The sequence below is a fragment of the Polypterus senegalus genome, chromosome 3, assembly GCF_016835505.1.
Source record: "Polypterus senegalus isolate Bchr_013 chromosome 3, ASM1683550v1, whole genome shotgun sequence".
In the NCBI taxonomy this organism is placed as follows: Eukaryota; Metazoa; Chordata; class Cladistia; order Polypteriformes; family Polypteridae; genus Polypterus; species Polypterus senegalus.
The window spans coordinates 259,722,970-259,738,123 of NC_053156.1; the positions used below are offsets into that span (position 1 = coordinate 259,722,970).

At 38.4% G+C, this 15,154-nt stretch overlaps 1 protein-coding gene across 1 annotated transcript in view; it reads right to left on the reverse strand.

The window, feature by feature from the left end:
* opn5 (opsin 5) overlaps window positions 1-15,154 on the reverse strand; it is a 110,846-nt gene that overhangs the window by 6,304 nt on the left and 89,388 nt on the right. Inside the window, exons 4-6 of the mRNA XM_039750003.1 lie at window positions 9,077-9,247; window positions 4,571-4,905; window positions 2,640-2,884 (exon numbers count right to left, since the gene is read on the reverse strand). Of these exons, the coding sequence (XP_039605937.1) occupies window positions 2,640-2,884; window positions 4,571-4,905; window positions 9,077-9,247 (751 nt within the window). The remainder of the gene's footprint in view (window positions 1-2,639; window positions 2,885-4,570; window positions 4,906-9,076; window positions 9,248-15,154) is intronic.

Here is a 15,154-nt window from a genome sequence, read left to right on the forward strand (position 1 = left end):
CAGAGACTTGTAGATCGTCTAATTCATGTTGAAATTAAAAGATCTGTTGTTTGATGAAAGTGAAATCAACATCCTCGAGCGGCAGAGATACAAAGTGGCTGGCGCGTAGCGCAGGCCAGGGGTTGGCGAAGCGAGCAGGGGCGAAGCCTCCTAGTATATATATATATATAGAATAAGATATAACATAAGAGAGATACAAATTAAGCAAAGTGCAGATAAAAATGTTGAAAATCTAAAATATTATTAGCCTGTGCTCTTAGCTAGATTATGCTCTAAAAAACAGGAAAAGAATGCATTTTATATATAGATACTCATTCAGGATAAAAAAAAAATGCAAGAAACAAGAGTCATCAACACATGCATGAGCTTTGCCCTTCAAAAATATGAAAAGGGTATCTAACATGTATGGAATACATTATGTATCATAAGTATACCAGAGCACCTTACTTCTCACGCACAACCTCCACATTGACCAAAAAGCACCAGTTCAAACAGAACAAGGAGAAACAGAATGGTTCAAATTTGGGAAACTTGTATGACAAAATACAAGCTTTCTCCATACTTATTCAGCTCATACACCAAGCAAATCATGCAGTTACATATGAAGAAAAATGTAATGTGAAAACAGGCTAAAGGATCATTAACCTTTGCTATGCTAATAATAATACAATATCTTAGCCAAACATGGGTGGAGCAGTGGCTCTGAAGCTAGAGATCTGCACCAGCAATCGGAAGGTGGCTGCTTGGGATCCCATAAATACAATACAATACGATACAATTAATTTTTTGTATAGTCCAAAATCACACAAGAAGTGCCGCAATGGGCTTTAACAGGCCCTGCCTCTTGACAGCCCCCCGGCCTTGACTCTCTATGAAAACAAGAAAAAATTCCCAAAAAAACCCTTGAAAGGAAAAAATGGAAGAAACCTTGGGAAAGTCAATTCAAAGAGAGACCCCTTTCCAGGTAGGTTGGGTGTGGAGTGGGTGTCAAAAAGAAGGGGGTCAATACAATACAGTACAATACACAGAACAGAACAAAGACACTGACAAAAATCTGCTCTGCAATATCAAAATGGGTTTGCACTTTAATGTGACTAAGACAAAGGCCCCGATAACTGTTAAACTGCATATCTTCACTACCGATGGAGAAAAAATAAAAATAGGCAGCTTCAGCCCACTTGGATCGATAATGAGGTGACATGCAGCCAGCAATGAAATACTCTTGGCACAACATCTAAGAAGAGCCCAACAAAGTTCTAAAGTGCAGGGACATAACTTTGAGTACTAAACTCTGACATTTTTAAAACATGGTATTTTTAATAATAGTGAATATAGTGTATGTTAAAGACAGACAGTGAAGAAACTGAAGAAGAAAACTGATGTTTTAGACTTATAGTGTTGGCAGAGAATTCTGCATGTACTGTGGGCTGTGTGAAAAGCAAATGCATTGGTTACCCCTGACAGCTTCAATGACAAGGCTTTTAGTTTAATACTCCAGATATATCTTACAATGAGAAAGACCTTTTGAGAAGGATATTATTCTTATTAAATCTGAAGGTCAGAGGAAGAAATGAAGACCTGCAAATACACTGGATTGATACAATAACTGCTGCTATTGACATCTTTTGGTCAAAGATTAGCCATTTTCATGAAGATAAAACACAATTCATGCCAACTATCCATTGAGTTGCCATGAGTCAACAGAGAACATGATGGCACTTAACTCACACTTAGAACTGATACAATTAATTTACAAACTGGTGTAACTGATAAAAAAGCAGGAGAGCGACAACCCATAGCTGAAATCACACATCATGCAGACGCTTTTGTTCCTATCCTGACTGACCCAAGTTCATATCCACCTTAGCTGCCATTAAGTTTTGTTAGCATAAGAAAAGTGTAAATGAATTACATGATTAATTAATATGGAACTTGTATTAATTTTTGACAAAATGAATAGTGCTTAACATGATTTGTTTTGAATGAAAGTTCCATGTATATCATGGCAATTGTATATGTATGTGGCTATTATTCACATATTTAAACAATATTTTAAGTATGTAACATTCTGATCTAACTATTGATTTACAATGGCACTGCAAACATAATAAATTTTACCCTAGCAAAACTGCCAGATGGAGTCGAGGATCCCTGTGATTAGGTGTAACATAGACATTTTTCCCATATGGATATGATTTAAAGTTTAAACAAATTAAAGAATGGATAAAACTCATACTTTGTGATTAGCTAAATGCTAAACATGAATTACTATATTTGTTTGCTACTCCTTATTCATGCTTTACTCTTCTGCAACCAACAAACATGCAGTTAGATAAATATATTTTGTGATGTTTATTACTGTTGTGCACAACTTTTAAATAAAGAATTTACTGTCTGATTACTTCAGTGCAAGACATTACAGAACAAAACAGAAAAAAGAGAAGGAAAATAATATTACAAAAATGGAATTCCATAGAAAGTAGATTTAAATTCAAGTTTTAGTTGAGGCGAACAAAAAATAATGTATTTTTATTGCAATATTAATGTGGTTGATAACATTGTTACAGGAATAAACTGCAATACTCAAAATAATAATTTTAAAAACAAGTAGGAAGAAATGTCTGCAAATAGTGTAATACCTTGACTTGTTATACAGTCTTTTCCTCTTTAGTTGTTGACAACATCTCAGTTTACAGCAGGTAGCTTTGCAATCAATCACTTGGTAGATGATAGGGTTATACATTGCTGCGGATTTTGCAAGCAAGGTGGGCACCACTGATACCGGAATAGGTACAGAATCAGGCTGTCCAAAAGCAGACCACACAGATACAACCGCATATGGAATCCAGGCTATCAAGAACCCAGCACAGATCAACATTGCCACCTGGTGGAACAAAATAAGAATAGCATTGAGCATCCAATAAAGTAGTTCTGCTGGTGGGTGTGATTTATGTTTTAATAAAAAGTAAACACTGTAGATAATGTATGGAATACAATTAGAAGCATTTATTCTTTATATTTTCCAATTTCCTTTAACTTTTCCTTTTAATTAGTTCTGTATAAATCCACAAACATTTAAATATTGTAGGAGTATTCTACTAAACAACGGATCAACAACAACAAAGCATTTTTGCAGTAAGAATGAGTACAGATGCTGCTATTTGGTCTAGCGAATTATAGTACATCAGCACTGTCATCCATCTTTTCAACTTGCTGTATAACACAATCAAGAATAATAAAAAATGTATTTTTTTACTGTCTGTTGTTATTCAACCAACCATCCATTACCTTAAGCTTCTTTATCCTGTTAACAGTAGCAATAAATTTTATTCTTTCCTACAAAACATGTAGCCTGGCCTATGGTTAAAGGCCCAGTGGAAGACCAGTCCACTCCTCGTCGCACAGCACATATATTCATACACAGAAAGCGAATACACATATAGCTGGTGACAACTCCATCCATCTCTGTATTTTCTAACCCAAGTATCCACTTCAGAGACAAAGGGTTTATGTGCCTTTCACCGCAACATTAGATGCAAAGTAGAAACCAACTGTAGACAAGATGTTAGTCAATCAGAAGACACAGTCATGCACAGGTTCAATACCTAATCATAGATGACAATAGAAAAAGCAATTGAACAACAATGCTGAGCGGCTTATTCACTAAGGAGGCGAACTTACAACCCAAATATTCCAAATATACATACATTAATTTCAATTTACACTGTAAACAGCTTTGAGGCAGTATACACTATGAAGGCAAATGTACTGTATATATGCTGATGATGACAGAAATGGGTCCTGAGTGTTAATGAATGGAAGTGTGCTGTGTGACCAACTGATTTGATTTCTGTCTTGTGCCCTCTTCTGCTGGGATGGGCTCAGGCATCATGTGTTCCTAAATTAGATTAACTGTATTGACAAAACTGGATAAATGAAAAATATTTACAATGATGGAGAAAGTCATCCTTGTCCCTGATGTAAAGAATGAACAATTCAGGCAAGTTCATATTCCAATGATTTTGTCTTATTAATGTCCATGGAGATGCTCTACATGATGACTGAAAATTCACATTGATTCTAGATAATACTTCAGTTAGTGTTAAGAAAGAGTTTCTTGCAAAGAAATGTTGGTCATTCATGACCAACAAAAAAGTGTGGTGGCAAAACAAAAAAATGAAAGGTCGATCCATTTTGTGTTGTTTTAAGTGTTTATTACTGAAGGCATCTTTTTTGACACGCTGTTTTACTTTTTATGCTCACGTATGGTACTTTTCTTATCTAAAAAGAGACTTTAAATAGCATCCTCTGAACATAGTGCATTAGAAGGTGTTAAGTAATTCTGTAAGGTAAATGAAGGAAGGGTGCAGTACCAGCATGTACAGTCAGCTCTGAAGGTGACAGAGTCTCCTTTCTCTTTTCCTTCAATCTATCTTCCCAAAAGAACAAATTCAGGGCTGCTCCAGAACTGCTGAGCAAAGTAAAACAAATGTGCAGGGCAAGATTCAGAAAACATATGGCAAAGAACCTGAAGTGTTCTGAAGTACCTGTCGCACACTCATCAACTCACCTTGGTTAGCTTTATTTCCAGAACATGGCTGCTTTGATTTCGGGTATCGAAGTGGGCGACTTCTTTTGCTGATGTTTTCACTTTTTTAATGATTTTAAAATAAGAAAATACAATGATGCCTGTAGGAAATACTAGGCAGAAAAAAAGAATACATAATACAAAACTCTGCCCTGCTAATGACGCTTGAGCAAGCCACCAGTCCAAGGTGCAAGATGTGCCAAAGGGTTCTGGAGCATAGTTCCCCCATCCCAACAATGGCATTGTAGCCCAAAACCCAGCATAGGTCCAGATGAATGCTAAGCAGTAGAAAGCATGTTTCCTCTTTAGCCACGTACCTTTATCAAATGAAAAAGAAAAAGATACTTTAGGATGTAAAAAATATGTAGTTACATTTCATTACATATATTCATTTCCCAGACGTGCTGAATCCTTTGCAGAGTTGAGGCAGCCCCAGTCAATTCAAAAAGCACCGGGCCCAGAAAACTGCACCCAATGTGAGGCCAGTGTTTTGCAAGGCGTACTCATGCACACACACTGAGTACTAATCAACCAAACATTTTGGGGATGTCTGGGGAAAAGCACCAGGCCAGGACACCCAGCCTCCACACCCTGGATGATGCATACATTTCTTTATAATTTAATGTTTAAATCAAAAGGCACTTTTTAATCTGTCAGAGTTAGTGACGACTGCAACAATGTCAGATTTAAATTTTAGTGCACAGGTGTCTAACAAGTAACAAACTCATGTAGGTTTTGAAGGGTTATGAGAAAAAACTAGCGGTGCTACCTACCAATTGCATTTGCAATTGAAATCTAAGTAATCAACGTAAACGTCAGCATTAACATTTTGCACTACACCATGCAATGTTATGTGCCATTTAATCTGAGACTTGTAAAAGCAGTAATGTTTGTGATGCGCCATCTGTTGGAATGACAGAAACACAGCAACCAGATGGAAACACAGACATGTATCCTTTTATTAAGGTGGATATATCATGAATAAATGGATTTGTTTTTGTCTTTGCATCTTGTAAATTTAGTAGAATTTATTTTTCTTTGGAAAAAGGAGAAAGCTGGATTCATGCACTTGGTTGGGAGTGCTTTCTTTTGTTTTACTAATTTATGGCAGCAATTTACCTAAGGAAGGTCAGAGTGTTACCACAAAAAGTAGTATTACAGCTTCTCCTGTCTAAAAGCTCTCCATAGCAGGTAGTCAAGTTCTTGACAATAAAGCAAGAATTGAATACAATAATAGGCTGACAACAATGCAGATTATCACAGACAAGCTTGTGGCAAAATTTGCTATATGTTAAGCTGCACAGTGGCTGCCTTTATTATGATTTTTCTGTATGAGCAATAATGCTATACTTAATATAACCAATACAAAAAATATGTTAAATTTGAATGTTTTTCTATTACAAATTTATTTGACACCATAAACCAGGTAAGCACACATGTTCCTACATCTCCGACATTAACACTGCTTTTACAAATCTCATACAAAATGATATATAACATGGTGCATCACAAACTTTTGTAGTAATGCATTTCATTACCACAAATGTTTATGATGCACTCTCTGCTGGAATGAAAAATGCAATGCATTTTGTTACTATATGTGTCACAAATTACATTTTAATAGATGATGCTCTGTAAACGTTAATGCTAAGGTCTACATTGAATACTTAGTTTTCAACTTGTCTTAGACAGGCAGCATAGCTGCTCAAAAAATTAAAGTAACACTTTTTAATGATAGTATAGCATCAAGTCAATGAAACATCTGGGATATTGATCTAGTCAGTTAAATAGCAGAGGGGGTTGTTAATCAGTTTCAACTGCTTTGGTGTTAATAAAATTAACAACAGGTGCACTATAGGGGCAACAATGAGATGACTCCCAAAACAGGAATGGTTTAACAGATGGAGGCCACTAATATTTTTCCCTCCTCATCTTTTCTGACTGTTTTTTAACTAGTTTTGCATTTGGCTATGTTCAGTGTCACTAGTGGTAGAATGAGGTGATACCTGGACCCTGCAGAGCTTGCACAGATAGTCCAACTTCTCCAGGATAGCACATCAATACCTGCCATTGCCAGGAGGTTTTCTGTGTCTCCCAGCACAGTCTCAAGGGCATGGAGGAGATTCCAGGAGACAGGCAGGTACTCTAGGAGAGCTGGAGAGGGCCATAGAAGGTCCATAACCCATCAGCAGGACTGGTATCTGCTCCTTTGGGCAAGGAGGAACAGGATGAGCACTGCCAGAGCCCTACAAAATGACTTCCAGCACACCACTGGTGTAAATGTCTCTGACCAAACAATCAGAAACAGACTTTATGAGGGTGGCCTGAGGGCCTGATGTCCTCTAGTGGGCCCTGTGCTCACTGCCCGGCACTGCGGACCTTGATTGGCATTTTCCATAGAATACCAGAATTGGCAGGTCCACCACTGGCACCCCGTGTTTTTTACAGATGAGAGGAGCAGGTTCACCCTGAGCACATGTGACAGACGTGAAAGAGTCTGGAGAAGCCATGGAGAACGTTATGCTGCCTGTAATATCGTTCAGCATGACCGGTTTGGTGGTGGGTCAGTGATGGTCTGGGGAGGCATATCTATGGAGGGATGCACAGATCTCTACAGGTTAGACAACGGAACCTTGACTGCCATTAGGTATTGGGATGAAATCCTTGGACCCATTGTCAGACCTTTTGCTGGTGCAGTGGGTCCTGGGTTCCTCCTGGTGCATGACAGTGCCCGGCGAGAGCATACAGGCAGTTCCTGGAGGATGAAGGAATTTATACCATTGACTGGTCCCCATGCTCGCCTGACCTAAATCCAATAGAACACTTTTGAGACATTATGTTTTGGTCCATCCGATGCCACCAGATTGCACCTCAGACTGTCCAGGAGCTCATCCATCGTCTCATTAGGCGCAAGCCCCGAAGTTGTCAGGCATGCATACAAGTACTTGGGGCCATACAAACTATTAAGTACAATTTTGATTTGTGGCAAGGAAATTTCGGCAAAATGGACTAGCCTGACGCATCATTTTTTCATTTTGATTTTCGGGGTGTCTTTCAATTCAGCCCTCTGTAGGTTCATAGTTTTCATTTCCATCAAACGATGTGGCATCCTTTTGTTTCTAATACATTACCCAGTCCATATCAGTAGAGATATCCGGCAGGATTTTTTTTTCCCATTGAGATCTGATGTGTTTTTAAAGTGTTCCTTTAATTTTTTGAGCAGTATATATATATCTACATATATATATACACATACACATTGCACATGATGTATTTTACGATAGACTGGCAATAAATATAAAAGTAACAAGTTCTTTAATACATTTCATATTCTTTAGGCAGATGATAAGGTAAATATTTATGAGATTCAAGGAAAATGTTGAAAATTAATCAGTAATTTACTATCAAAGAGAAATAGAATGCTGCTGTATTATACTACAAAGAAACCTGGAGTTCATCATTTACAGTTAATGGCTGCAGCAAAGTTGCACTTTGTGTTTTATTCCATTTATTATTTTTTTATTTCAGGAACAAAACAAAAAAACAAAAGATTCCAATCAATAAATGGAAAATGGAAATAACATAGCATAGCAACCACAATAATATGTTGCAGAGACAATTTGTCGCCTTTTATGTTTTCCTTTCTTATTTAGGTAGGCCAATGGCATCCAAAATATTTGGACTAAATGTCTTAAATCATTCAAGATTATAATGAGTTGTATGGTTTTCAGAGCCGGAATGTGCTGTTACACAATAATTCTACAACACACAGTTTAAAAAGTCCTAATAGCATTGGTTATTTTTGACAGTTCTTATATTTTCTTTGGGTAATTTATTCTGCAAAATAATATTCTGTGATTCTATGTCCCAATGTGGCAGAATGTCTTAGTAGAAAAGGGAATAAAGCTTTAATAGTACAACATGTCTACAAGTTCAGTTCCTTCTCTGACTTACTCTACTGTTATAAAGCCACTAAAAGTGTGAGATTGTGATTTCTAGAAATGTTTGAAGCAATGAGATGTTCACACACAGGTGCAAGTAACAATTTTTGCAACAGAAAAATAACTAATTCTGAGTGAACTTATTATTTATTAACTAACACCTCATATCTGTTTTTTGCTTGCAAAGTGTACATAGACTCTTGGTGTAGTCAATAGGAGAGTAAGAATACACAGAAACACATTACCCCTAACTATTACAATCCTTGTATTTGAATTAAGTTGCTCTCTAAAGTGAAGCCTAATCAGAGTTTGTTACCAAATCTAAGTCCCTTTGAAATAAATTAAAAAGGTTTGTGTTTGTTGCTGCAACCTCCAAATAATGAATATAACTTCCCAGTTACTTGTGGCAGACACCTCACAAGTCTGAGGTTGAGTCAATAATTTAAATAAATCTATTTGAAAACGAAAAATAGTCAATTATTACACTGATTAGTAATTTTGACCCACATTTAGAAACACACATATCTTTGCATGTTCCCATACTTACCATATCTTAAATGGCATATCTTTAGGTATCTATCAAAACTGACCACAGTCATTGTTATCAGACTCCCACAGCCAAAAAAGAAACCTGCCCAGCCGTACCAGCAGCAACCTGCCCATCCAAAGTACCAGCGATGATGAAGAGACGAAATAATAAAAAATGGCTTTCCTGTAACTGAAAATAGAAATGTGATCAGGAGAGATACTAGTTTTTATGCTCAAAGAAGCTTCTGAATATATTGCAGATATATATATTAACAGTTTGAAAGAAAGAAAGTTCTATTTATACTTGTAGAAAAGTAAAATCCTACAATTAGTGTTCCATTTGTTTGGATTCCTACCTCAAGTTCACTGTTGGTGGAATTATACTTGGATATCACTGATTTCATTTCAAGGCAAACACATGCTATATAAAATGCAGTGGATTCAGAAAGCATTCAGACCCCTTCCTTTAATTACCATTTGCAGCATTGTGGTCTTATGCTATAATCATTTAAATACTTTTTTCCTTTATCAAACAACTTTTAGTACCCCAGAATGAAAAAGTGAAAAGAGGATTTTAACATTTTTGCTCATTTATTAAAATTAAAAAACCGAGATATCACATTCGCACAAGTACTTAGATATGTTGCCATGACACTAGCAATTTGGCTTAGGTGCATCCCATTCTTTTGTTTTAGTAATTCTTGCTTGGAGTCCACCTGTGCGTTATTCAATTAATTGAACATGATTCGGAAAGGCATACAGTTGTCTCATTTACATAAGATGGCACAGATGAAAATGTGTATCACAGCGAAAACCAAGCCATGAGGTCAAAGGAATTACCTGAAGAGCTTACAGACGATATTGTGTTGAGGCACAGTTCTGGAAAGGCTACAAAAAATCCTGCAGCACTGGAGCTTCAGAAGAGCACAGCTGCATTCTTACTTCTTAAACTGAAGAAGACTGGAACAACCATGACTTTCTAGAGCTGGCCGACTGACCAAACTGAGCAATTGTAGGAGAAGGGCCTTTCTTAAGAGACGTGATCAAGAACCCTGTATTCGCTCTGGCTGAGCTCCAGTGAAACTTTGTTGAGATGGACAACCACCACTGTAACACTCTGCTGATCTGGGCAGACAGAAGCCTTTCTTCAGTAAAACACACATTAAGACTGCCTGAAGTTTGCCAAAAGGTACCTAAAGGACTCTCAGACTGTGAGAAGCATGATTCTTTGGTCTGATAAAACTAAGATTAGCTACATGTCTGGAGTAAACCTGGAACTTACCATCACCTGTGCAGTACCATTCCCACAGTGAAACATGGGGGTGTCAGCATCGTGCTGTGTGGCTGTTTTTCAGCAGCAGCAACTGGGAGACTAGTCAACATAGAGGGAAAGTTGGATCAAAGTACAGAGATATCCTTAATGAAAACCTGGATCTCGGAACCTCATTCTGAACCAAAGGTTCTCCCTCCAAAAGGTCAATGACACTAAGAACAAAGCAAACACAACACAGGTGTGGCTCAAGAGCAATGCTGGGAATGTTCTTGAGTTGCCCAGCCAGAGAACTGGACTTCAACCCTGTTCTCTGGAAGGACCTGAAACTAGCAATTCACTTACAGTCTCCATCCAACCTGAGAGAGCTTGAGAGGATCTGTAGAGAAGAATGGCAGAAAATCCTCAAGATTCATACACAAGAACGGGGTTTCTCAACCACTGGGTTGCAACTTGCTGCTGGTGGATTGCTTAAGCGATTGACAGCACTGTGCACTATGTTTCCCCATTTAAATCATTTAACAAAGGGGGCACCCTCCCCTGCTTGTTCAGTTGTGGTTTTTTCACCAAAGAAGCCCCACAATGTTCTAATTGCACTCATTTCACAAAAGGGGATGCCCTTCGGGTTTCCAATAACTGCAAAAGAGATGTCAATGAACTGGGCCACTGCACAAGAAGACCGTACTGTAATCAGTGCCAAAGTAGCTTCAACTAAGTACTAAGTAAAGGGTCCGAATAATTGTGTCAATGTGAAGTTTCAGGTTTTTTTTTTAAATCTTTGCAAAATTTTCTGCAATTCTGTTTTCATTTTGTCTCCCTGGGGTATTGAGAGTTGATTGATATTGGGATAAATTAAATTAAATGATTTTAGTTTAAGGCTGCAACATAGCAAAATGTTAAAAACCTGATGCGGTCTAAATACTTTCTGAATCCACTGTAACATTCTCAAGCCTTCTTAATCCAATTCAGAGTCACAAGGATTTGGAGTCAGTTTGCCAGAATTGGGTGTAAGGCAAGGAAGCAGTCCTGGATGGAGTATTGTAAAGGCCCTCTTATGTGGGCACTTATATTTAGAATCACTAATCAATGACCCAACACATGTCTTTGGTATATGGGAGGAAGACAAGAGTAACTGAAGGAAAAAAAGCATGCAGAAATAAGGAAAAGGTACAAATTTCACAGTGAAAGTGAACAGGCCATGATCTGAACCCTAAATGCTGGATCTTTGACGAACCAGTTCTTTCCACTGTTCTATAATGATTGAATACAAATAACAGCACAGTAAAGTAATAGGCCTATTAATTTTTTGACCTGCCTACCTGCCTGCCTGCTCCTAAGGGGGTGGGGGTATGGGGGGTTTGGGAGCTGCATGTGCCTGCCTGCCTGCTGCTGAGAAGGGGAGGGTGCGTGCCTGCCTGGCTGGTTCATATGCGCCGATTACTGTGTTTAAGCAGAGCTGCTCCCTGTTCATTGTTCTCAGTCAGACGTGCCTGCTTTACCTGCGCTCTCTTTGTGCTCTATAGTATTTCATGTGCTTTTGCAGTTAACTATGGCTTCTAAGCAAGTGAAGAGTGGTGAGAAGAAAGTTTTGAAGAAAATTGAAATCAAAGAAAGAAATTATTGAAAAGTTTGAGCGTGACGTTCGTGTTACTGATCTTGCCGCCGAGTACAAGAATTCAAAATCTACGATTTTGACTATTCTAAAGCAGAAAGTATCTATTAAAGCAGCTGATGTTGCAAAAGGAGTTACAGCGTTAACCAGGCAGAGGCTTCAAGTGCTGGAAGAGGTGGAAAAACTGTTTACTAGTTTACTCATTTACCAATTTGAGAACCCTCGTGCTTTCAAGCAGCACAATGTAAACAAAGCCAGACTGCCAGTAATGTGGAGGTCAAACACGAAGCGTTGGGGCACAAGGACTTTGTTTTTGGAATGGCTGGATGAGGCTTTCGCTCCCACCAGCTAAACAGCTAAAAACACCAGAAACCCAAGAAATCACAAGAGAGAAAACACCTGAAGGAAAACATCCCTCCATTGCGGAGCCAGACTCTCCCTTCTCACTTCATGCCAGAACTCGACTCATGCAAGGTTAGTTTTCTTGGTGGTTTTTGTATTACGGATTTTTCAAAAGTGAATTTTTCAGTTCGTAGCGTGAACTGTTGCAATGTTACTTTTCTCTTTTTTCAAATGTTTGCTTTTTTCCCTGTGCTTAAAAGTCATTAAAGTGTTTACATGGAGTTGTTCATAGCATGATTTGTTGCAATGTTACTTTTCTCTTTTTTCAAATGTTCCTGTTTTTCCGCTGTGCTTAAAACTCATTTTAAAAAAAGTGTTTACAGCGATCAGGCTGTAAGGCTATTAGCATGAACTCCTACAATGTTTTTTGGTTGCTTGTGGTTGACTTTTAAATTAAAGTTCGGATTTGTTCAAATGTTCCACTCTGTTCAGAGAGAGAGAGAGAGAGAGTGAGCCTGCTCGTGTAGCTGAGCAGGGAGCCTGGGTGTTTTGTGTCAGTGTTATTCAATGTTTTTACATTAGTTTACTATTACACTGTGCATTCTATGGTGTAATTAACTATATTTGTTTTTAATCTTTACATATATTTACATACTAGCAAAATACCAGCGCTTCGCAGTGGCGAAGTACTGCCTTAAAATTATTATTAAGAAGAAAATTAAACCTTTTTAAACTGAGGGAAAATATACCAATAATTATTTGTTAAGGATCACTTTGTATACCACATTGTGAGTTCAGCCCTCCAGTTGTAATATGACCAAGCTGTGCGCTGAGCTTACTTTTGAGCATGCAACGTACAGTTGGCCATGTAAACAGTAATCTTCTATTTTTCTTGAAATCTCAAATCTGCTGTCATAATCGGTTTGAGTTTCATGGTTTGTTTCAATTACGACAGTATTTGTAGGACTTGTGTTGAAGAGACATTCGGCATCTGTCAAGCGTTGTTAGTATACAACCTGTTTCATCGATAACTTTACATCCTGCTTTTGAGAGTTTAAACATTCATAAACATCAAAGTGTCCACTACTCAAATCGTCACCTGTCAATCTAAGATGTTTAAGAGACATTGGTGGTTGTCAAAAGGTGTAAAATATTTGGCCATTTCGGTACACTTCAAAGCGACAACTGAACAATTCACCGGCAGCCATCAACTCACATGCAGATGCATAGGTGAAGGGCTTAAGAATTTCACTCTTCTAGTGCTCCTGTGTAGTATAATTATCTCCTGTACCGTCATCCGTCCACACCTTGAACCTGTCCCAGTCATTCAATACATAAGACACAATGTTCCTCAAGAGTGAGCCTGATATGGCCGTGCAATATGTAACAAAGAGAATGGAAAAGGTAGGTGCCATCTCCGGGCATGGAAACCACTTGGTAAGTGACAGTTCTTTGATCAATGGTGATCACCTCGATAGACATGTTAATGGGGGTATGGTTGGAATGATAAAGGAAATGGGTACCTGAACAATGTAAAGTAAGTCTAAAATACCTACACAATAACTATAATCGTAATAAATGAACAATAAAACAGCGGAGAAGCCGTGGATTAAATAAAAAGGCTGTAGTTATCAGCAGGCAGTCGTGAATCCCGTGGCCAGGCAAGGAAGGGAATGTAGAGACTGGAGTGACGGACGGCCTTATATAGGCAGGCAGCCACAACGTGGGAGGCGTTGGGATGGGGGACCCAACGCCGCCTCACACGGTGACCGAGCTGCAGGCTATGGACGTATATCCATCCATCCATCCATTTTCTAACCCGCTGAATCCGAATACAGGGTCACGGGGGTCTGCTGGAGCCAATCCCAGCCAACACAGGGCACAAAACAGGAACCAATCCTGGGCAGGGTGCCAACCCACCACAGATGAACGTATATATGTAGGTAAGTAGGATTCAGTTAGCGTTGGGAACCCGGGTACCAAATTTCTTGAAGATGGGCTAATAAGTAACAAAGACCGTTAAAAAGTTCAATATGGCGGCCGACAACGGCATCATACCATCAAAATAAGTACCAAATTTCAGCCTTCTACCTACACGGGAAATTGGAGAATTAGTGACGTTGGAAAGTTCAACATGGCGGCTGACAGTGGCGTCATACCACCGACATAAGTATGTACATCGGTTTCGCTTAGCGCAGGGAAGCCACCTACCAAATTTCGTGAAGATGGGGCCATAAATAAGAAAGTTCAACTTGACGGACGTTGTCGACCATTATCGACCGTTATGTGTAGAATTTCGAAATGAAACCTGCTTAACTTTTGTAAGTAAGCTGCCAAATCTCACCTTCTACCTACACGGGTAGTTGGAGAATTAGTGATAAGTCAGTGAATGAGTGAGTGAGTGAGTGAATCAGTGAGGGCTTTGCCTTTTATTAGTATAAATTTACATACATTTCGTACGGTCTGGAACGGATTAATTGTATTTACATATAATCCTATGGGGGAAGTTGCTTCGGTTCACGACCAACTCAGTTTTGAAACGAATTATGGTCATGAACCGAGGTTCCACTGTATCTGCTTATCTACCTGATTACAGCATCACCAACAAAACTAACCATCTTGTTTCTTATATTTTTATCTAAACTACTTAAAAGTGCAGATCAATTCTGGGTGCCACTTTTAACCTTCAGTATTTCAGAAAATGAAACTGCGACCAAGTTTCTTATGCTAAACTGCATCTCAGTTACTTATAGCTTGACAAAAATGGGTCAAGGTGGAGATTATCAGTAGTTTCTGAAAACCAATATTGGTTAATTTTTGCTTTCTCATAGTGTATATTTTTTGCAGTTTAGTTTTTTATAATCACTTCCATT